Source organism: Cetorhinus maximus, chromosome 12, assembly GCF_964194155.1.
Source record: "Cetorhinus maximus chromosome 12, sCetMax3.hap1.1, whole genome shotgun sequence".
Lineage (NCBI taxonomy): Eukaryota > Metazoa > Chordata > Chondrichthyes > Lamniformes > Cetorhinidae > Cetorhinus > Cetorhinus maximus.
Genome location: NC_135890.1, coordinates 61,941,766 through 61,965,100, shown reverse-complemented (window position 1 = coordinate 61,965,100; position 23,335 = coordinate 61,941,766). Strand labels below are relative to the sequence as shown.

Sequence of the window (23,335 nt, the reverse complement as noted above, 5' to 3'; positions counted from 1 at the left end):
CTGATGGAGGTGCCTTACCCCCTTCCCGCTGGAGGCCTGAACCCGATTATTTTCAGGATTCTCCAGTACCCAGAACTCCTCCCACCAGCCTAGAAATTGAGGCTGTGGTCAATAATTGGCCATTAAAGGCTTCAATTGGGGCAAAGGTGGACGGCCTGTCCAAGGCCTCGCCCGCCCCAGCGTAAAATTGCAGAGAGGTCGGGGTGGGCGGGAACCCAGTGGGGGTCCTATCGGAGGAATTTTACACTCACCACCCACCCCCCACCTGACAAACCTGCTGGTTTGAAAATTCCGCCCAGGTTCCTGTGTGATTAGATTCTAGCCAGTTCTTACCCTAGAATATCTTTTCAAGGAGATATCAAATCCCCGGTTGAAGTGCCAGTCCACCACAGGCTGGAAGATAGTCTTCATAGTTTCTTCACTGAAAGCATCAATGGCGATAATATTGAAATGTCGGAGGCAGCGCGGAGTGACAGCTTGTCGCCCACCACCAGGTGGAGCCATTGCTGCCACTATGGACATGCCACGCACTGGCAGAATGCTGGTGTCCTTCCTGTAATCACACAACATAGTGTTTAACTCGGGATCCACAATTAGTACCACACAATTAGTTTTCTCAATCACTAGCCCCATGTACATACCCCCTATAAACACACATTGCATAGAGTTAGTTCAGTTGGCTAGACGGCTAGTGTGTGAATTGAATTAATGCCAACAGCATGGGGTTCAATCCCCATTCCAGCTGAGGTAGACACAGGGCCTGTCTCTTCACTCTTCCTTAGTGTCTGGCACTTGGAGGACCGCTGAAGGTCAGGATGTTGCTGAGTCAGAGTCTGATGACGAGCCCCTGGACTCGGTCATGTCACAGTTGCTGGAGCTGCCAAGGCAAGCTCGGGAACATCAGGAAGGGATGTCCACTGCACTCCTCAGATTGCAAGGCACGATGGAGGAGTCTGTCCTCCTGCACTCTGAGGTGATAGTGCCGGCATTGCAATGCACCGAGGTCAACACTGGTAGGATGGTATCCGAAATGGAGACCTTGGTCCAGGACTTCGCTCCTGCACTGCTGCACGGGCTCAACTCCATCGCTGATGCCATAGTTGGCATCCAACAGTGTGTACCAGAGAGGGTGCCGGGCACCTCAAACTTACTCCAACTGTACCTGCTCCTCACGGAGTCACCCAGGGGCTCTCAGGCACCCATAGGGAGGAGGATCAGCAGGTGCACACCCCTGGGAGTGTCCAGCCCACTTGACTCCCCTCTTCCTGTGACCTCAGCAGCTCCAGCTCCACAGGCCAAGGAGGGTACCACTGCCACACAGCAGGACCTCGAAAGCTGGCTGGAGCCCTCAAAGTCACAGAATCACAGTGCAGAAGAGGCCCTTCGGCCCATCGAGTCTGCACCGACACGTGAGAAACACCTGACCTACCTACCTAATCCCATTTACCAGCACTTGGCCCATAACTTTGAATGTTATGACATGCCAAATGCTCATCCAGGTACTTTTTAAAGGATGTGAGGCAACCTGCCTCCACCACCCTCCCAGGCAGTGCATTCTAGACCGTCACCACCCTCTGGGTAAAAAAGTTTTTCCTCACATCCCCCCTAAACTTCCTGCCCCTCACCTTGAACTTATGCCCCCTTGTGACTGACCCTTCAACTAAGGGGAACAGCTGCTCCCTATCCACTCCGTCCATGCCCCTCATAATCTTGTACGTCTCGATCAGGTCGCCCCTCAGTCTTCTCTGCTCCAATGAAAACAACCCAAGTCTATCCAACCTCTTTCATAACTTAAATGTTTCATCCCAGGCAACATCCTGGTGAATCTCCTCTCCCCCCCTCCAGTGCGATCACATCCTTCCTGTAATGTGGCGACCAGAACTGCACACAGTACTCCAGCTGTGGCCTCACCAAGGTTCTATACAACTCCAACATGACCTCCCTACTTTTGTAATCTATGCCTCGATTGATAAAGGCAAGTGTCCCATATGCCTTTTTCACCACCCCACTAACATACCCCTCTACCTTCAGAGATCTATGGACACACACGCCAAGCTCCCTTTGTTCCTCAGAACTTCCTAGTGCCATGCCGTTCATTAAATACTTCCTTGTCAAATTACTCCTTCCAAAGTGTATCACCTCACACTTTTCAGGGTTAAATTCCATCTGCCACTTATCTGCCCATTTGACCATCCCATCTATATCATCCTGTAGCCCAAGACACTCATCCTCACTGTTAACCACCTGGCCAATCTTTGTGTCATCCGCAAACTTACTAATCCTACTCCCCACATAGTCATCTATGTCGTTTATATAAGAGACGAATAATAGGGGACTCAGCACTGATCCCTAAAGCATCCTTCTGTCATCACCCTCTGTCTCCTACAACTAAGCAAATTTTGAATCCACCTTATCAAATTACCCTGTATCCCATGTGCATTTCCTTTCTTTATAAGTCTCCCATGTGGGACCTTCAGAAATCGCCTGCCAAGGTCATCACAGACAGGGTGTCACAGTCAGCAGGCTGCCCCCACCTCCACTGTGAATAGCCGGGGAGCACCAAGACAGGGTTAGGAAAGTTAAGAAGATGGAGTTGCACAGCCTGGGCACGGGTGTTGATCACTTGTACATACTGTTCACTATTGTCAATAAACACCCAAGAATGCTCCCTGCCTATGGCTCCTTGTTCTGATGAGCAGTGTTTGTGTCACTCAGTTGTGAAACCTTTCTGCACAAGATAAAGGCAGGTGTCTCAGTCCAGGGCCTCTTCCCTGTGCTCTGTGCAGCCTTCAGACCAAAGTGATGGTCCAGCCTCACACTCCCTGAAAACATTACTGATGCCTGTACCTCGATGGTGCTGGTCATTGCTGCCAGAATGTAGTGGGCAGGCGTCACAGAGTTCCATCATTCTCTCTGTGTGCTCTCAGCACCTTTAAGGTGGGGCTGGCCCCCATCTCTTCAGCATCTGTGACCAGTGATGCTGTGCTCCTGAAGGGCTCAGGTGCTGAAGGCGGACAAAGGATCAGATGTTTCTATAGTTTCATGGCTGTGTTTCTATGATATGACCCTGATCACGGAGCACAACTGAGCTGCCCTCAGCCAGACAGGAGTCAGACATTCTCAGAGGCTCTGTGAAGATTTATGGAGTGTCCTCACTGCATGTTGTCAGCATCCTCCTGCGATCAATCAACTATTCAGGCCTCCACTGTGTCTCCATGACAGGAGCATTCTCACAGAGGGTATTCGCGCTGCCATAAGCCAGACTGGAGTCAAATATTCACAGATGCAATGTGAGGATCTATGGTGTCTCCTCACTGCATGTTGTCATCATCATCCTCCATCAATCCAGCAACTATGAGGGCCTCCCGAGCGAACCTGGCTCATCTGACCAGTGTGAGGGCCTCATCCCTATCACTGTCGCCTCCGAGGACCTCCTCACCCTCACCCCCATTGGCATTCATCAGAGGAGACCTCCAGCTCCTCCATCTCCTCCTCAGCCCGTTGCAGTGCCAGGTTGTAAAGGGTGCAGCAGACGACAACGATGCATGACACCCTCTGTGGACTGTATTGCAGGCTCCACCAGATTGGTCCAGGCACCGGAACCTCATCTTCAGCATCCCGATGATTTGCTCCACCAAGTTGCGAGTTGCAGCATGAGCCTCATTATAGTGTCGCTCTGCTGCAGTCTGAGGCCGCCACACGGGTGTACCTCTGTGGGTAGCCCTTGTACCCGAGGAGCCAACCCTGCAGCCTCTGTGGACCCTGGAAGACTCCAGGGATCTGCGAGCGACTCAGGATGTAGGCATCGTGCATACTCCCTGGAAACCATGCGCACACCTGCAGGATGTGTTTCTGATGGTCTCACACCAGCTGCACATTCAGTGAATGGAAACCCTTGTGGATGATATAGTTCACCAAGAGTTTCGATGGAGATCTGAGCATCATGTGAGTGCAGTCGATCGCTCCCTGCACCTGTGGGAATCCCGAGATCTGGGCAAATCCAATGGCTCTTGCATCCTGGCTGTCCCGGTCCTGGGCGAAATGCACGAAGTTGTGTGCCCTCACAACAATGGCATCCATGACTTCATGGATGTATTTGAGGGTGGAGGCTTGTGAGATCCCACAGAGGTCACCTGTGCAGCCCTGAAAGGAGCCACTGGCATAGAAATTGAGCGCCGTGGTCACTTTCACGGCCACTGGCAGTGGATGCCCTCCATGTCCCCGTGGCGCCAAATCCTGCAGCAGGTGGCAGATGTGACCGACCAGTTCCCTGAACATGCGCAGTCTTCCGTGACACTGGTTCCTGGTCATCTGCAGGAATGAAAGGTGGTGTCTATAGACCCTGGGTGTCACTAGGTGCCAGCCAGCGACGCCTCGCTGTGGCTCTTCAGTGACATGTGCGGGAGACCCAGCCGCCCCTTCTTCCAGAGGTTGCTGCTCCTCCCTCTGTGCAGCCAGGAGCCCCAGTCACTCTCTCCTCCAACGTCTTCGCTCTCTGTATGCCATAAGGCATACAACTAATTCACCAACCTCCATGATCCTGATGTACTCCTCCTTCAGGATGAAAGAGAGAGGTGCGTCTGAAGGCCCCTTAATGGTTCCCAGAATGTGCTGGCCACCACTTGGATGGCCAGAGTTTAGTGCGCTGCACGGCTGCCTGAGACCCCACCCACCTCTGCCCCAATCCACCTGACTGATTGGCAGCAGCTTTGCCCACTGGACTGCCTGCTGTGCTCTCAGCTCAGGCGCAGGCATTCTCCTAACCCACACTGCAAGGCTGCACTGTTAGCTTGAACCATGGGTTAGACTGGTCCAAACCAGGTTGCTGAGATTGCAAGGGGCTGTGAGCGACTCCGCCAGTGACTGCACCGTGGCCAGCTTTAGCGAGGAGATTGTACAACATGTGTAGTCGTCCAACTGTTCTGCAGTCCACTAAAACACTCATGGCATTGCAGTCTGTGTGGGGGGGGGGGTGAAAAGCTCTGGGGCACTTGGTGACACTTTGATGCCTCTGCGTTGCTTGATTGGGCAGATAAGCTAGAAGCCCGACTCCAATCATATCAATGTGGCTGCACCTGACCTGTCTCAGCTGCAGAGGAAAGGTCACTTTATACAGGGTGTCCCTAATGTGTGGCCGCTTCCCTCACCCACCCTACCCCCCCACCCCGAATGCTTGTGCGCTATATTCAATGGCAGGGCAGCCCCTGCCCCCAACACCAGACCTCAGGCCTGAAGTCCAACAGGCAACCCTGTCGAGTGCTGCACAATGTTACTGCAAATGCACGCCATCTCTCTTCCATATCAAAACTAATACATATCAAAACATCCAGACTAGCTGGCTTTAATCTAATTAAGACACACCCACAGACTGAACCTCTATTTTAAAAGAAAAATATTTTTCAAAATATTATATACATTAATAGCTTCATGACAACTCTACCATTACCATTAAGCCAGGGGATCAACCCTGGCTCAATGAAGAGTACAGGAGGGCATGCCAGGAGCAGCACCAGGCATACCTAAAAATGAGGTGTAAATCTGAAGAAGCTAAAACACCAGGCTACTTGCGTGCCTAACAGTGAAAGCAGCAAGTGATAGGGAGCAATAAGCAATCCCTCAACCAACGGATCAAAATTAAACATCAACTCAATAGCCTGCTCCCGCTTTCTCCCCATATCCTTTGATCCCTTTCGCCCCAAGAGCTATATATAACTCCTTCTTGAAAACTTACAATGTTTTGGTCTCAACTACTTTCTGTGGTAGTGAATTCCACAGGCTCACCACTCTCTGGGTGAAGAAATTTCTCCTCATCTCAGTCCTAAATGGTCTACCCTGTATCCTCAGACTGTGACCCCTGGTTCTGGACTCCCCCACCATTGGGAACATCCTTCCTGCATCTACCCTGTCTAGTCCTATTAGAATTTTATAGGTTTCTATGAGATCCCCCCTCATTCTTATGAACTCCAGTGAATATAATCCTAACTGACTCAATCTCTCCTCATATGTCAGTCCCGCCATCCCAGGAATCAATTGGGTAAACCTTCGCTGCACTCCCTCTATAGCAAGAACATCTTTCCTCAGATAAGGAGACCAAAACTGTACAAGATATTCCAGGTGTGGTCTCACCAAGGCCCTGTACAATTGCAGCAAGACATCCCTGCTCCTGTTCTCGAATCCTCTCACTATGAAGGCCAACCACTTGCCTTCTTTACCACCTGCTGCACCTGCATGCTTACCTTCAGCAACTGGTGTATGAGGACACCCAGGTCTCGTGGCACATTCCCCTCTCTCAATTTATAGCCATTCAGATAATAATCTGCCTTCCTGTTTTTGCTACCAAAATGGATAACCTCACATTTATCCACATTATACTGCATCTGCTATGCATTTGCCCACTCACTCAGCTTGTCCAAATCACACTGAAGCATCCCTGCACCCTCCTCACAGCTCACCCTCCCACCCAGCTTTGTGTCATCTGCAAATTTAGAGATATCACATTTAGTTCCCTCATCTAAATCATTAATATATATTGTGAATAGCTGGGGTCCCAGCACCGATCCCTGCGGTACCCCACGAGTCACTGCCTGCCATTCGGAAAAAGACCCATTTATTCCTACTCTTTGTTTCCTGTCTGTCAACCAGTTTTCTATCCATCTCAATACACTACCCCCAGTCCCATGCACTTTAATTTTACATGCCAATCTCTTATGCGGGACTTTGTGAAAAGCCTTCTGAAAGTCCAAATAAACCACACCCACTGGCTTCCCCTCATCAACTCTACTAGTTACATTCTCGAAAAATTCCAGTAGATTTGTCAAGCATGATTTCCCTTTCATAAATCCATGCTGAAGACGGTTGTGGTCATTGGTGTCCAATTATCACAGCCCCAGGACCTCTCTGCTGGAGTTCCTCAGGGTAGTGTCCTAGTCCCAACTGTCATGACCATAGATCATAGCCACGAATTACTTAAAGCTGGCTGACACTGTAAAGTAACCACTTGCTGGAAAATTCCTATGTGGGTTACACTTGACTAGCTAGTCCAGAGAGAACATGGAATGTCACACCTAAAAAGGTGTCAAGGCCTACTTCAGATAGCAACGCTTCAGAGGAAAAGTTGCAATGCAAAAACTGAACTTTAATCTCCTGTGGTTACGAAGATAATGAAGTCTGATTACCATCTCAGCAGGAACCATCTCCTGTTGAGTTATATCCCGGACTGCAGACATGATGTCAGCTGAAAAGAAAGTAGATCTGGGTGAAAGACATGTTTGTCTTTTCCCTTCCAGGAATACACAAGAAAAGGGGTTAAAAAGCCAACTGCAACCCTGGTCTCTGGGTGCTAGTTTTAGTGTTCCAGGCTTGGTGTGTGAGGGTGTGCTGTAAAGGTCACAGCTGAAAACATCAACTAGGCATCCATGCGTTGGCAGGTAAAAAAGTCCTCTTTCTCTGATTGCTAGAGGCCAGTCACAAGTCAGCAAAGCCACAGTTGAAAAGGAAACAGGACAATCCTTTCAGCTAACCTGCAGAACCAATAATTTCCAAACCAACTGCTCAACTGCCAAAGTCTGCTCTACTGGAATCACCCAGCTGCAACGTTTCATCAGCTATTGCTCACAGGCCAGCCAAAGACTGATTCGTATATTTTCTTAACTTTTATTTCTGGACTCACTTCTCATTTCTATTCTGTGTGTATGTGTGTTGCATTTTTGTTTTTTTACCCTGGCATTTTCATAATTAATAAACTTACTCTTTCTTTGACTCAAGATTGCCCGGTTAAATTGGCTCCTTCTAAAACACAAATACATTTAGACTGGGAAAAGGTCGTAATGTTCATTGGGAGAGCTGGTGCAGACATGATGGGCCGAATGGCCACCTTCTGCATTGAAACAATTCTGTGATTCTGTGAAGATATCCACGTGGGAAGATACCCTTTTCAAATTAATCTTGTTGCGACCAACCGAGGGGGTTGAATAAAGAAGGGGAGCGAGCTCATCCCCCCTCACTCAGGAGCATAACACTGGGGGAACTTCACCCGGGGACCGATCGTAACACAACCATCTTCAGCTGCTTCACCAATGACCTTCCTTCCATCATAAGCTCAGGAGTGGGGATGTTTGCTAATGATTGGACAAAGTTCAGCATCATTTGCAACTCCTCAAATACTGAAGCAGTCCATGTGCAAATGCAGCAAGACCTGGACAATATCCAGGTTCGGGCTGAATCTAACCATTGCCCCCTTGACATTCAATGACATTACCATCACTGAATCCCCCACTATCAACATCCTGTGGGGGTTGCCATTGACCAGAAACTGAACTGGACTGGACCAACCATATAAATACTGTGGCTACAAGAGCAGGTCAGACTAGGAATGCTGCAGTGAGTAACTCACCTCCTGACCCCTCAAACCTTGCCCGCTATCTACAAGGCACAAGTCAGGAGTGTGATGGGATACTCTCTAGTTGCCTGGATGAGTGCAGCTCCAACAATATTCAAGAAGCTTGACACCACAAACATTCACGCTCTCCACCATCGATGCACAGTAGCAACAGTGTGTACTATCTACAAGATGCACTGCAGGAACTCACCTGGCCTCCTCAGACAGCACCTTCCAAACCCATGAACACTAACGTCGAGAAGGACAAGGGCAGCAGACATATGGGAACACCACAACCTGGAAGTTCTCCTCTAAGCCAAAATATATCACTGTTCCTTCACTGGGTCAAAATTCTGGAACTCCCTCCCTAACAGCATTGTGGGTGTACCTACACCACAGGGACTGCAGTGGTTCAAGAAGGCAGCTCACCACCACCTTCTCAAGGGCAATTAGAGGTGGAATACAAGTGTTGGCCTAGCCAGTGATCAATGATCCCTCTTAGCTGTATGGCTATGCAGTAACCTAGAAGCCCCTGTGCAAGTCAGTCCCTATAAGTCACAGTCTCTGTACGCCTGCACAAAATAATTTAAAAGGCCCACTCACTTAAACCAATTGGCCATGCATGACATAAACAAATTAAATGGTAAATGTAAAACCCACATCCCATAGACAAATAACAAACAAATGCAACTAATTAACATCTTTGGTACAAGGCAACATTCAAATTACTGACCATTACACGCACAGGGATACAGATCCCAAATAAATAGGTAAATGGAGATAAGATACAGTTCAGCCATCTCCTAATTAAATGACAGAATATATTTGAGGGGCTGAATGGCCTTCACTTGCTGTGAATAGGCATAGAACTAGCTGATCTATCCAAGAGTGATGGTAGTCAGGTAGAAGATCAGAATATGTTTACTTGTGATCAGAATGTGATCAATGAACACCTCACTTCCCCCTGACATGCTGAATCTCAGAATCACAGAATGATTTTAGCACAGGAGACCATTTGACCCATCGTGTCTGTGCTGGCCCTCTCCAAGAGAACTCACCTCGTCCCATTCCCCTGCCTGACAATTTTTTTTTCCAGATAATGATCCAATTCCCTCTCAAAAGCTTCGATTGACCCTGCCTCCCCCACACTCTCAGACAGTGCATTCCAGATTCTAACCACTCGATTGACCCTGTCTCCCCCACACTCTCAGACAGTGCATTCCAGATTCTAACCACTCGATTGACCCTGTCTCCCCCACACTCTCAGACAGTGCATTCCAGATCCTAACCACTCGATTGACCCTGTCTCCCCCACACTCTCAGACAGTGCATTCCAGATCCTAACCACTCGATTGACTCTATCTCCACCACACTCTCAGGCAGTGCATTCCAGATCCTAACCACTCGATTGACCCTGTCTCCCCCACACTCTCAGACAGTGCATTCCAGATCCTAACCACTCGATTGACTCTATCTCCACCACACTCTCAGACAGTGCATTCCAGATTCTAACCACTCGATTGACCCTGTCTCCCCCACACTCTCAGACAGTGCATTCCAGATTCTAACCACTCGATTGACCCTGTCTCCCCCACACTCTCAGACAGTGCATTCCAGATCCTAACCACTCGATTGACCCTGTCTCCCCCACACTCTCAGACAGTGCATTCCAGATCCTAACCACTCGATTGACTCTATCTCCACCACACTCTCAGGCAGTGCATTCCAGACCCTTAACACTCGATTGACACTGCCTCCACCACACTCTCAGACAGTGCATTCCAGATCCTAACCACTCAATTGACCCTGTCTCCCCCACACTCTCAGACAGTGCATTCCAGATCCTAACCACTCGATTGACCCTGTCTCCACCACACTCTCAGGCAGTACATTCCGGATCCTAACCACTCGATTGACCCTGTCTCCACCACACTCTCAGACAGTGCATTCCAGATCCTAACCACTCGATTGACCCTGTCTCCACCACTCTCAGGCAGTGCATTCCAGACCCTTAACACTCGATTGACACTGCCTCCCCCACACTCTCAGGCAGCGCATTCCAGATCCTAACCACTCGATTGACCTTGTCTCCACCACACTCTCAGACAGTGCATTCCAGATCCTAACCACTCGATTGACCCTGTCTCCACCACACTCTCAGACAGTGCATTCCAGATCTGAACCACTCGCTGCTTGAAATGGTTTTGGCTCATGTCTCCATTGCTTCTTTTGCCAATTACCTTAAGTATGTGCCCTCTGGTTCTTGATCCTTTCACAAATGGGAACAGTCCAGGCCCCTCGTGATTTTGAATAATTTTTCAAAGACAACCAAATCTCCTTTCAGGCTCCTTTTCTTCAAGGAAAAAAGTCCCAGCTTCTCCAATCTATCTTCATAACTGGAGTTCCTCTTCCCTGGAACCATTCTCGTGAATCTTTTCTGCAGTCTCTCTCCAATCCCTTCAATACTTCCTAATATGCGATGCTCAGAACTAAACACAATACTCCAGTTGAGGCTGAATCAGTGTTTTATACAGGTTTATCATAACGTCCTTGCTTTTATACGCTATGCCTCTATTTATAAAGCTCAGCGTTATATATGCTTTATTACTTTCTTAACCTGCCCTGCCATTTTCAATGACTTATGTAGATGTATCCCCCAGGTCCCTCTGCTCCTGCACCCCCTTCCCCCTTTAGAATTGCACCCTTTATTTTATATTACCCCTCCTTGTTCTTCCTACCAAATTGAATCATTTCATACTTCTCTGCATTAAATTTCATCTGCCACTCATCCACTCATCCCACCAGCCTGTCCATGTCCTCTTGAAATCCCTCACTATTCCCCCTCACAGTTCACAAGTCTCTGAAATTTTTATGTCATCTGCAAATTTTGAAGTTGTTCTCTGCACATCCACGTTATCATTAATCATCTATCATTAATATAGATCAAGAGAAGCAGTCTTCCTAATACAGACCCTGGGAGACTCCAATATAAATGTTCCTCCAGTCCAAAAAACAAGCATTCTCTACTCCTGTTTCCTGTCACTCAGCCAGTTTTGCATCCACTGTCTATTTTATTCTGCGGGTTTCAAAACTTTGCTGACAAGCCAGTTGTGTGGCACTTTATCAAATGCCTTTTCACCACATCAACAGCATTGCCCTCATTGCCCTTCATCAAAAAACTCAATTAAATTAGTTGGGCCTGATTTACACTCTCTGCTGACTTTCCTTAGTTAATACACATTTGTCCAAGTGACTTAATTTTGTCCTGGATTATGATTTCTAAAAGCTTTTCCACCACTGAGGCTAAACTGGCTGGCCTGTAGTTGCTGGGTTCATTGTTACACCTTTTTTTGAACAAGGGTGTAACATTTACAACTCTTCAGTCCTCTGGCACCCCCTGTATCTAAGTAGGGTTGGAGGATTATGGTCAGTGCCTCCGCACAGTCCACCCTCAAATCCCTCAGTATCCTCTCCTGGTGACAGTACAGTCAAAAATGTGAAATTGTCCATTTTGGCAGGAAGAATAAAAAGCAACATACTATCTAAACGCAGAGCTCTGAGATGCAGAGGGATCTGGGTGTCCTAGTGCATGAACCGAAAAAGGTTAGTATGCAGGTACAGCAGGTAATTAGGAAAGCTAATAGAATGTTTTCATTTATTGCGAGGGAAATTAAATATCAGTAGGGAGGTTATGCTTCAGTTGTACAGGGCACCAGTGAGACCACATTTGGAGCACTGTGGACAGTATTGGTCTCCTTATTTAAGGAAGGATGTAAATGCATTGGAAGCAGTTCAGAGAAGGTTTACCAGACTAATACCTGGATTGGGTGGGTTGTCTTATAAGGAAAGGTTGGATAGGCTAGGATTGCATCCACTGGAATTTAGAAGAGTAAGAGACGACTTGTTTGAGACATACAAGACCCTGAGGGGCCTTGACAGGGTGGATGTGGAGAGGATGTTTCCTCTTGTGGGAGAATCTAGAACTAGGGGTCACTGTTTAAAAATAAAGGGAACCCATTTAGGACATAGATGAGGAGAAATGTTTTCTCTCAGTGAGTCTTTGGAACTCTCTTCCTCAAAAGGCAGTGGAAGCAGAGTCTTTGAATATTTTTAAGACAGAGCCAGATAGACTCTTGATATGGGGGTTGGTGGGAATGTGGAGTTGAAGTTGCACTCAGATCAACCATGGTCTTACTGAATGGCGGAGCAAGCTCGAGAGGCTGAGTGGCTTACCCCTGCCCCTAATTTGTAACTTTTCTAATGCCTTCTCTTTATCAACTGTTAGAACATCCAGTGCCTCAGCTACCTCGTCTTTCACTATGACTTTGGCAGCATTTTCTTCCTTGGTAAAGACAGATGCAAAGTATTCATTTAACGCTTCAGCTATGCTCCCTGCCTCCCAGCATAGATCTCTTATTTGGTTCCAAATCCTCTCCACTCCTCCTTTTATCACCCTTTTACAAATTATATGTCTATAGAAGACTTCTGGATTTCCTTTTATGTTAGCTGCCAGTCTATTCTCGTACCCTCTCTTTTCTTCTCTTATTTCCTTTTTCTACTTTTCCTCTGAACTTTCTATATTCAGCCTGGTTTTCATCTGAATTATCAACTTGATAAGTCATGTACACCCTTTTTCTGCTTCATCTATCTTACTCTCTGTTATCATCCAGGAAGCTCTGGCTTTGTTTGTCCTACCTTTCCTCTTGTGGGATTGTATCAAACTATCTCCTCTTTAAAGGCATTATTCCATCACAGTTTATCCTGCCAATCTTTAATTTCAATTTCAGGGCCAGATTCATTCTCACTCCATTGAAATTGCCCCTCCCTCAATTCATTATTTTTACTCTGGGTTGCTCTTTGACTTTTTCCGTAGCTAACCTAAACCTTATGATACTATGATCACTGTTTCCTAAATGTTCCCCAAAATGATTCTTGATTGTTAATTTGATATTTGACCGAGCACATTCCCCACAGCCAGATGCAGAAATGCCTCCTCCCTCTCTGGACCAGAAACATACTGAAGTAGAAACATCTTTTTTTTAAACTTTAGGAACTCTTCCCCCCCCGCCCTCCTTTGCCCTTTAAACATCTATCCTAGTTCATATGAGGATAAATAAGGTGCCCCATTATAACTACTCTCTGAACCTCTCTGTAATTTCCATGCAAATTTATTTCTCTATATCTTTCTTATTAGCTGGTGGCCTATAGAATACATCAATGGTGCAATTATACCTTCTATTACTTCTTAGCTCCAGCCAAATAGATTCTGTCCTTAACCACTCTAGGACATCCTCACTGTCCAGCACTGTGATATGACCCTGTTAAGTTAGTTTAAACCCTCCCCAATAATACCAGCAAATCACCCCACTAGGACATTGGTGCCAGTTCTGTTCTGGTACAACCAATCCAGCCAGTTTATAGGGGTCTCATCTCAATGTGCCAGGAATTCTCAAGTTGTTGCTGTAGAACCTTAAAATTAGAGCTAGGTCACTCAGGGGTCATGTTAGGAAGCAGTTCTTCACTCAAAGAGCAGCAGAAATCTGGAACTTACTCCCCCCAAAAAAGCTGTTGAGACTGCAGGTCAATTAAAAAGCTCAAGACTGAAATTAATAGCTATTTAACAGATGAGGGTATTAAGGGATGTGGAACAACATTAGATAATTGGAGCTGAAGTGTAAATCAGCCATGATCTAATTCAATGGCAGTGCAAACCTGAGGGGCTGAATGGCCTCCTTCACTTTCTATCCTAGATAAATATCATTAATCATTAAAAATGAGACTTCTTTTTTCTCTCTTTATTTCTTCATCAGATGTAGGAGGCACTGGTAAGGTCAGCATGTGTTGCCCATCCCTAATAACCTTTGAACTGAGTGGCTTGCAAGGTCATTTCAGAGGGCAATTAAGAGTCAACCACATTATGGTGGGTCTGGGTCATATCTAGGTTAGACCAAGTAAGGATAGTAGATTTCCTTCCCTAAAGGATGGATTTTTACGGCAATTGACAACTGTTTCATGGTCACCATTACTGAGAGTAGCATTTAATTCCAGATTTTCTATTAACTGAATTTAAATTCCACCAGCTACCGTGGTGGGACTTGAACCCATGTCCCCAGAACATTAACCTGGGCCTCTAGATTACAGTGACATTGCCACTATGCCACAATCCCCCACCCGCTGCCCCTTGTTTTTTCACCCATACAAACTACAAGACCTTAAATAAAATTTACTTCAGGATCTTTAGTTACTTAAGACAAGTAAACTGAGATTTAGAGTCAAAGCACCTATTTTGAACTATAGTGAACTCGAGTGAGCTCTTTCTCTCGGGGTATGGCATAACAAGTACCTCACCTGTCAAACCAGTAGCCGTGGTCTATCCATTGACGGAGCAGTTCAACAGGAGGCTGGGCTCCATACTTCTCCTTTGCTGGCATGTTGAGGTCATCAACAAAAACACAAGCCCTTTTCTCCTGCTGGGTCCCATAGACAGCTTTTTTCCGCCTGTTTATTGGAATGATACAGATGCTCAATTATTTTCTATATTTGGACAATTTATCATCCCATAAAACTACAAACTGGCTACATTCACAATGAGTATCTCTGTACATGGAAAGATCACAATCAGGACATCTGAGATGAAACTCTCTCTTTCTCTCTCTCGCTCTATTTCACTCCCTCTCTCACTCACTGTTTCTGTCACTCTCTCTTTCTCTCTCACTCTCACACTCCCTTTCTCTCTCCCATACCTGCTCTCGCATTCTTACTCTCGCCTGTGCTCTCACACTGTTTCTTTCGATCTCTCTCACTCTCCCGCACTCATTCTCTCTGGTACTTACTTTTACTCTCTTGTTTTCCCTTCCCACTTTCATCAGCTCCAGAGTCATTGTGCTGGAATAGCCCTGTTGTCCCAGATGATAGCTGCAGCACTTGCAGCCATTAAATGCACCAAATCAGGACTTGGATATAAAATGTTACTGCATGGTAATATGCCCCCATAAAAAATTACTCAGCAACTACATTCCTCTTTTGCAGGGTTGTCAATCCTTCAGTGTTGACTTGGGTCCTCTAGGATTTGAAGATTAATCTCCAGGACACTGCTGGAAGTAACCTCAGGAGATACTTTATTGCAGCATTCAAAACAAATGCTGTTCCTTCAGTTTTTTTGAAAACTTCTGTTTATTAATTCTAAAAATATTGAAGTTGGGAAAGAAAAGCAGGTTGACTGAGAGTCAGGAATTATTCAATTGGATCTGTTGGTTTGCTGATTGGCCAGGGAAGGCAGCATATAAGGATGGACACGATGAGGCAACCAATAGTGGGAGAGTGGGTGTGGGGGGGGCAGGGCAATTGGAGGCAGGGGGTCATATGATGAAACTTTCAGGAATCTGTCCAATCAGAGTTAGCAATCGTACTCTCCATGAACTATTGAGTCTTCTCTCCATGCTGCCTCTTGTGTCTTTCTGTTCTGCACATGGAGGTCATGACTACAGCTTAGTTTATAACAAGCCCATGTCCCACTCTAAACCTTAAGCTATATTCAGGACTGTTTGAGAGTTGTCAGCTTTTTCAAAGCCCAAAGGCTGCTTTCTTAAGTGGGCCTGTATGTCATTTGTGAATTAGCCTCCTCACCCAATTGTAATCTTGCTTTTGAATTGAAGAAATTAAAATACAGCAAAGTTCACACAAAATAACCTCTTTCTCTTGCTCCAAAGCAGCCCCTGACAAAAGTGTCCTCCACAGATATCATTACCCCAGTTTAGATTTCAAAACTCTGTCGAATGATATCTAATTCCTAATCAAAGCTGATCATTTAATGAGGCTCTGCGTACTTTTCAAGTCGTGTCAGGATGATGTCCTGGGTTTGATTGGCTGAAGTCTGTGCTGAGAAATGAATCTGACAGATGGTGTATCTTTCTGTTGGTAGGTGTCGCAGGAAGCTGTTTGTAATAACTGTCTTTCCAGTGCCTGTGGGTCCTACAAACAGCAATGGCTTATCTTGTAGCAGCAGCTTCTCCAGAAAGTACGTCTGCATTGCTGTTTCTGTGGTGCTAACAATGATGTCATTAAGCTGCAGGGACAAGTGCAACATTAGCTTCACATTAATTATCAGAAACTGAGGAAGGACAGAACCTGGAACTTGCCTGATTTGGGCCTGAGTGTTTGGCAAGATGGCAATTGGTATGTTTAGTCCGACTGCCAGTAATTTAGCACGACCTCAGTTGGACTTGCCAACTTCACTCTCCCTTCCACTGTCCCAGGTAGAAATCTAGCCTTGGGGAGGTGGCTGCATAGTTAAATTCTTAGGTGAGTAACCCTGATTCCATACAAAGCAGCGGTGAGAAGCATTCAGGAGGCTGGGTTATCAGTTCAGCAGAGTCAATGCTACATCCCCAAAGAACCTAAGCATGGATTAGAACAGCAAAGAGCTGTGGCTCAGCACTCTTGGGCTGTGGATTTAAGTGGCAGTCTCTTTAGGGATGCAGGGTGAGTTCCAACAACATTAGAAAAAAACTGCAAAATAGAAAACTCAAAGTTAAAAAATTAAGCACTGTAAATATTTAACAGGCATGGCATCATTTGTGGAGAGGTATACTTCACCATAGCACCCACGTTATAGGCGATTCCATAGTCAGGGGAACAGACTGGCATTTCTGTAAAAGCCATCGTGAGTCCCACATGGTGTGTTGTCTCCCTGGTGCCAGGGTAAAGGGCATTACAGAGAGGGTATTCTGCAGGAGGAAGGGAGTCAACCACATGTTGTGGTACAGGTTGGTACCAACCACAGAGAGAGGGCAGCTATTGAGGTCCTACAGTTAGACTTTCAAGAGTGAGGAAGGAATTTAAGAAGCAGGACCTCAAAAGTAGTTACCTCTGGACTACTCCCAGTGCCATGGGCTAATAAGAGTAGAAATAGGAAGACAGGGAGGATCAGTGCATGGCTAGAGGCATGATACAGGAGAGGGGGCTTCTGAGTCTTGAGTGCTTAATATTCAATAATGTCAACTGTTCAGAAAAGATATGGAAAGAAAAATGGGAGATGGGGTGGGAATACTGATTAGGGAGGACAGTGTAGTATTGTAATCTTTGACGGGGCAAGGACAGAATCCATTTGGCAAGAATTGAGAAGCACAAAACATATAATCATGCTCCTGGGGGTATTCTATAGGTCTTCATAGTAGGAGAGAAAGAGAGGAACAAATCTGTGGAAAAATTATAAATGTACAAGAACTATATAGAGTGGTGATATTGGGGGATTTCAATTTCTTTTATTCATTCATGGGATGTGGGCTTCACTGGCTAGGCAAGCATTTATCGCCCACCCCTAATTGCCCTTGAGAAGGTGGTGGTGAGCTGCCTTCTAGAACTGCTGCAGTCCCTGTGATGTAGGTACACCCACAGTGCAGTTAGGGAGGGAGTTCCAGGATTTTGACCCAGCCAATTACCCAAATATCGATTAGGAATGTAGGATAATGTTAGAGTAAAGGTTAAGGATGGGCAGGAATTTATAAAATGTGTTCCAGAGAATGTCCTCGACCACTAATTTCTCTACAGGTCAATTAGTTTAAATCAATAGTGGGTAAGGCTATAGAAACATTAATCAGGGAAAAAAATCAACTGGAACTTGGTGAGGTTTGAGCTCATTAAAGGAGAGCAGCATGGATTTGTAAAAGACAGATTGAGCTCGACCAGTTTAATTGAATTTTTTGATGAAGTAACAGAGAAGGTTGATGAAGGGGATGTTGTTTGTATGGATTTAACGAAAGCCTTCGACAAAGTATCACATAGAAGGCTGGTTAACAACAATCTTGAGTTGGAAGGTCAGTGTCAGCTTGGAAAAATGATTGACTTAAGGGCAGAAAACAGTGAGTCATTGTAAATGATTGTGTTTGAGACTGGAGGATGGTAGGCAGTGATGTTCCCCAAGGGTCAACGCTACGACCACTGCTTTTTTTGATATATAGAAATGACTTGGATATTGGAATAGAGTAAAATTTAAAAAATTGCTGATGATACCATACTTGGGGGAATAGCAAACAGTGAGGATGATATCAATCGACTGCAACAGGACACAGATAGGCTGGCAGAATGGGCAGACAAGAGGCAGATTGAATTTAATACAGAGAAGTGTAAGGTGATGTATTTTGACTGAAGGGATAGGGAGAGGCAATGTAGACTTAATGGCACAGTTCTAAAGTGTATGCAGGGACAGAGGAACCTAGGGCTTCATGTGCATGGATCTTTGAAGGTGACAGGGCGTATTAGGAGATAGGTTAGCAAAGCATTTGGATCTTGGGCTTCATATATGGAGGTATTGAATACACAAGCAGGGAAGTTATGCTGAATCTTTATAAAGCTCTGGTTAGACACTAACTAGAGTATTGTGTCCAGTATCCTACATTCCCAATCAATATTTGGGTAATTGGTTGGGAGTACCTACATCACAAGGACTGCAGTGGTTCAAGAAGGCAGCTCACAATCACCTTCTCACCACACTTTAGGAATGATGTGAGGGTCCTTGAGAGGGTGTAGAGGAGATTTACCAGAATGGTTCCAGAGATGAGGGATTTCAGCTACAAGGTTAGTTTGGGGAAGCTGAGGCTGTTCTCCTTGGAGCAAAGGAGATTGAGGGGAGATTTGATAGAGGTGTACAAGATGATGACAGGTTTTGATAAGGTAGACAAGAAAAACCCATTATACCATTTAGCCCATGGTACAAGGACGAGGGGACACAGATGTAAGGATTTGGGTAAGACGTGCAGGGGTTCTGAGGAAGAACATTTTTATGAGCCAGTTGTAATGACTTGGAACTCATTGCCCATGTGGGTGGTGGAAACAATTAATTATTTCAAAAGGAAATTATATGAGTACTTAACAGAAATAAACTTGCAGGACTGTGGGGATATAATGGGAAATGGGACTGACTGACTGATTGGCTGCTCTATGGAGGGCTGAAATGGACCCAATGGGCCAAATGGACTCCTTCAGTGCCTTGGAGGTGTCAGCTGTGGCTCAGTTCATAGCACCCTCACCTTTGAATCAGAGGGTTGTGGGTTCATGTCCCACTCCCGGAAACCAAGAACTGTGATTGTACTCGAAAAGAGTTGCAATCTGTGACTGTTGGTAACTCGAAAGAGTCTCCTTCAGTGCCTTAAATGTCACTACGCCTCCATGGCTCTGACTGAGTGGCTGTATGAGTCCATTTAGTGGGCTGAAAAGTGTAAACTAGTCAGACTGTAAAGCAGTGTCTTTAACTTATACCATCTTAAAGTATTTTCATGATAACAGATTAAGAGGTAGGCAAAGTAAAATGTGACCAGTTGCAGTGACAATATAAGTTTCACAGCTCAGGCTTAGCAGTGTGGAATGTTAATTAACTAATTAATAGTTTTCAGGCAGGCAGGAATTAAATGGGGATTCACTAGTCCTCTTCTGTATGGCAGCAGATTGAAACTGTAGTTATAGGGTTTGGAGGTGCATGCCAATCATGTCCATCTCTGTAAATAAAAGCTCCTAGAGTTTGTACAGATCTGACTTCAGTTCCATACTTTATCACTAGCTTTCTGGATTAGAACAAGGTATTCGGGTTAATATTTCACATAATCCATGCCCTGGGGCTGAACTGTTCAGTTTTAATACCACACACAGCAAGGCTTAGCACTGACGTATTCAGAATTAATCCTGCATGGTTTTCAGGTATTCACCATGAATAATGTAAAAACCATGGGGTGAGGGGTAACATATTCAGCATTAATACTGCTCCTTTATGGACGGAATTTTACACCGGCAGGATTTTACGGTCCTGCCAAAGCCAGTGGACTTTTAAACGACTTGCCGCATTTAATGGCCCCACCCCAGCTGTGATGGGCTGTAACATTCCACCCTCTGTATCAGCTGTTACACATTCGCCTCTGACTCAGGAGGTTCTGGGTTCAAGTGCCACTCTAGGCCTTGAGCACAAAAGTGAATGCTGATTCTCCAGTGCAGTACTGAAAGAGTGCTGCACTCTCATAGGTGGCATTTTTCAGATCAGCTGTTAAATTGAGGCCCTGCCTACCCTCTCAGGGGGATGTCAAGGATCCCATAACACTATTTCAAATAAAAGCAGATGAGTTCTCCCTGGTGGCCTGGCTAATATTTATCCCTCAATCAACATTATAAAAAGCAGATGATCAGGTCATTATCACATTGCTGTTTGTGGGATCTTGCTGTTTGCAGCTTGTTTGCTGCACTTCCTACATTTCAACAGTGACTACACTTCCAAAGTACTTCATTGGTTGTACAACACTTTGAGACGTCTGGTGGTCTTGAATATATAAATGCAAGTCTTTCTTTTATTTTCTTTCACACAGCCCAGGGTTAGAAGTGTGGTATTCCCAATAACACTACAAAGATCCCAATATTAGCCATGACGTATTCAGCATTAATACTGTGATTAACACTGAGTTAGTAGTCTGGTATTCAGCATTAATCCAGCACACAGCCCCAGGTTTAGGGTTGAGGTGTTCAGCATTAATCCTCCACACAATCTGTTCTACTCCAGAAAACCAATAGGTGAAGGATAGAACTGGAGCCAATCTTTACACACTTTTACAAGCATTTATTTACAGGAGTTACACATTACAAAATATCCCCCCTAACCCAACAAGCACGCTTTGTGTCTGTTTTCAGAGATGAAAGTGATTCACCAGTTAATGCCAACCACTTGCATACAATTAAACAGAATTAACAGTTTTCCTTCTCTCTCTTAAAATAAAAATGTGAGTTTATGTACACAAAATTTCAAAACATATCAAAAACCTCCATTTCTCTACAAAACATTACATTGTTAGACACCCTTCCTCTAGAACCCTAATAATTTCTTCAAAAAACATTTTTTTTTGTAAAATAGTCAGACAGCTGATGACTTTTATTCAATCATTTAACTTTAGAGATTTCCTTTCTCTTCAGCATTTGTTCCAAGTTGGCAAGATTAGCCCGTAACCTTTTCTCTCACACTTTTCATAGAGTGTCCATTATCCTACAATTAATGATTACCTACATAACACCCAATGGGTAACACTGTACAGAATCTCATTTCAAATTTTAAGGAATTAAATCCCATGTCCACTGTCTCCATACAGCCAATGCTTCAGTAGACAAAATCCTTTTAACAACACTTTGTTTTTATTTTCTTAGCTTCCCAGGTGAGAAGATAACATTTCCCAATCTCACCCATCAGAGAAATTGTGAAACCAGCTGCATGGGAAAACCCATCAGGAAGATTAGTATGTGAAGCTAAAATGGCTAGTTTCATGTTCTTTGGACACCTAAGGATTGGAACTTAGGTACATATTTCTCCATTTAACTTTCTTAATATTTTATTTGCCCTTTAAATATTCTCTACTTTAGGATGTTTCATTGTAGTACTTAACTCCAATGCATCAAAACTAGCATCTTGCCTAGTCTGAGTGCACAATCAGTTCAACTGACCTGTCAAGCTTTGCAATTGCTCTGTCTCTTCTTGAGATCTAACATCACCCTTATGTGAGGACCGAGCACAATTAACCAGGATGGGAGTAATGTGCTAAATAGGATTTCTGATTTAAAGTAATTCCAGACCTACTCTACTTAATATCTAAACCAATAAATTTAAATACCCACAAGCCTGACTCCCAATTTTAAATTCTACTTTAATCTTTAGTAGCCCCTTTCTAACATTATGCAGTGCTGCCCTATAAGAAATCATGAACATGCATCATGAAGATGCCTGAAAGCTTTCCTTTATTATACCAATAAAGATTATTGGATCTGCTTCTAGTTGAACACAATCTATTTTCAGCAAAACAGATTCCATTGAAAAATACCCACCCTGGGAGCATCATTCAGGCTGTGGATAAATTTGTTTATTTTCCTAATTTTCCTTCAGCATCTGCTGTGTCTTTGGGAGGTTTCAGAAACACATCTCTCTGAAAAGTGTCGTCCTGCAGAAATGGGCCTTTTACGTCGACTGATTGAACACCCCACCTGCCACCCCTCCTCCCCCACATCCCCCTCCCCCCCCAGTGAATATGTGGTCAGAAGAGCCAAAAACATTTTATAGATTACTTTTCCAGCTGTGGGCAAATCCACTGTAACATCTGTTTCACTCTTCAAAACCCCAAGCTACCAGCTTCTTTAGCCTCATCAGTCCCATCTGCAAGGACTTTCTCAGTACAAATCCACCTTTGTGACAAAGCTGGTTGCCCCATACCTGGTATCTCAGAATAGTCTCCAAGTTCCCTCCAACTATCTAATTCCCCTTTCCTGGCCTCTATTAGTTTATCCCCAAATTTATTGGCAGCTACCAAAACTTCCTGATCATGAGGACTTCTGCTTCTAGTTCTGTTCCAAACTGTTCTGTGGCCCTTATTTCATTGTCTAATCTATTCACTTTTGTATCTGTCAGAACTACTGCTGCAAGATCTCCCTTCAGAGGGTCTTTCGCCGGTATGTGATCATTTTCTGGTGCAAGTGTCACATCCAAACCCACTGTTAGTATTTACACTTCACTTTCTCACTCTCCACTCCTTCACCCCATTCTAGCAGTTTTGAACTTTACTTCTTGGCCATCATCCTTAACATTTAACTAATATTTAAACCTGTTAGTGGCTTTTCTTCCATGTTTCACAGTTGTTACATCCCTTCATTCACAAGACCCCTCGGGAATATACATCACCCAAGTGCTCACTCTGGACAACTGTCCTTTGGGTGTGGTAGCTCTGTCCTGTGTGTCATGATCACTCACAGCATCACCATCCAGCCCTTGAGCTACCGCAGTCTGTTCATCAGGGCCTTCATCATGAAACACATGAGGATTTGAGGTGCAAGGTGCCTCAGTTACTTCTATCAGGCTGCTCAGGGTCCAAGATTTTATAATTAATTCTCATTAATCATGAGGAATGAACCTTAACAGTTTGATTGCCATGTTTGATAATTACTGTC

At 45.1% G+C, this 23,335-nt stretch overlaps 1 protein-coding gene across 1 annotated transcript in view; it reads right to left on the bottom strand.

The window, feature by feature from the left end:
• LOC144687508 (dynein axonemal heavy chain 3-like) overlaps nucleotides 1-23,335 on the bottom strand; it is a 706,779-nt gene that overhangs the window by 376,401 nt on the left and 307,043 nt on the right. The window contains exons 24-26 of the mRNA XM_078553740.1: nucleotides 16,204-16,442; nucleotides 14,726-14,875; nucleotides 334-553 (exon numbers count right to left, since the gene is read on the bottom strand). Of these exons, the coding sequence (XP_078409866.1) occupies nucleotides 334-553; nucleotides 14,726-14,875; nucleotides 16,204-16,442 (609 nt within the window). The remainder of the gene's footprint in view (nucleotides 1-333; nucleotides 554-14,725; nucleotides 14,876-16,203; nucleotides 16,443-23,335) is intronic.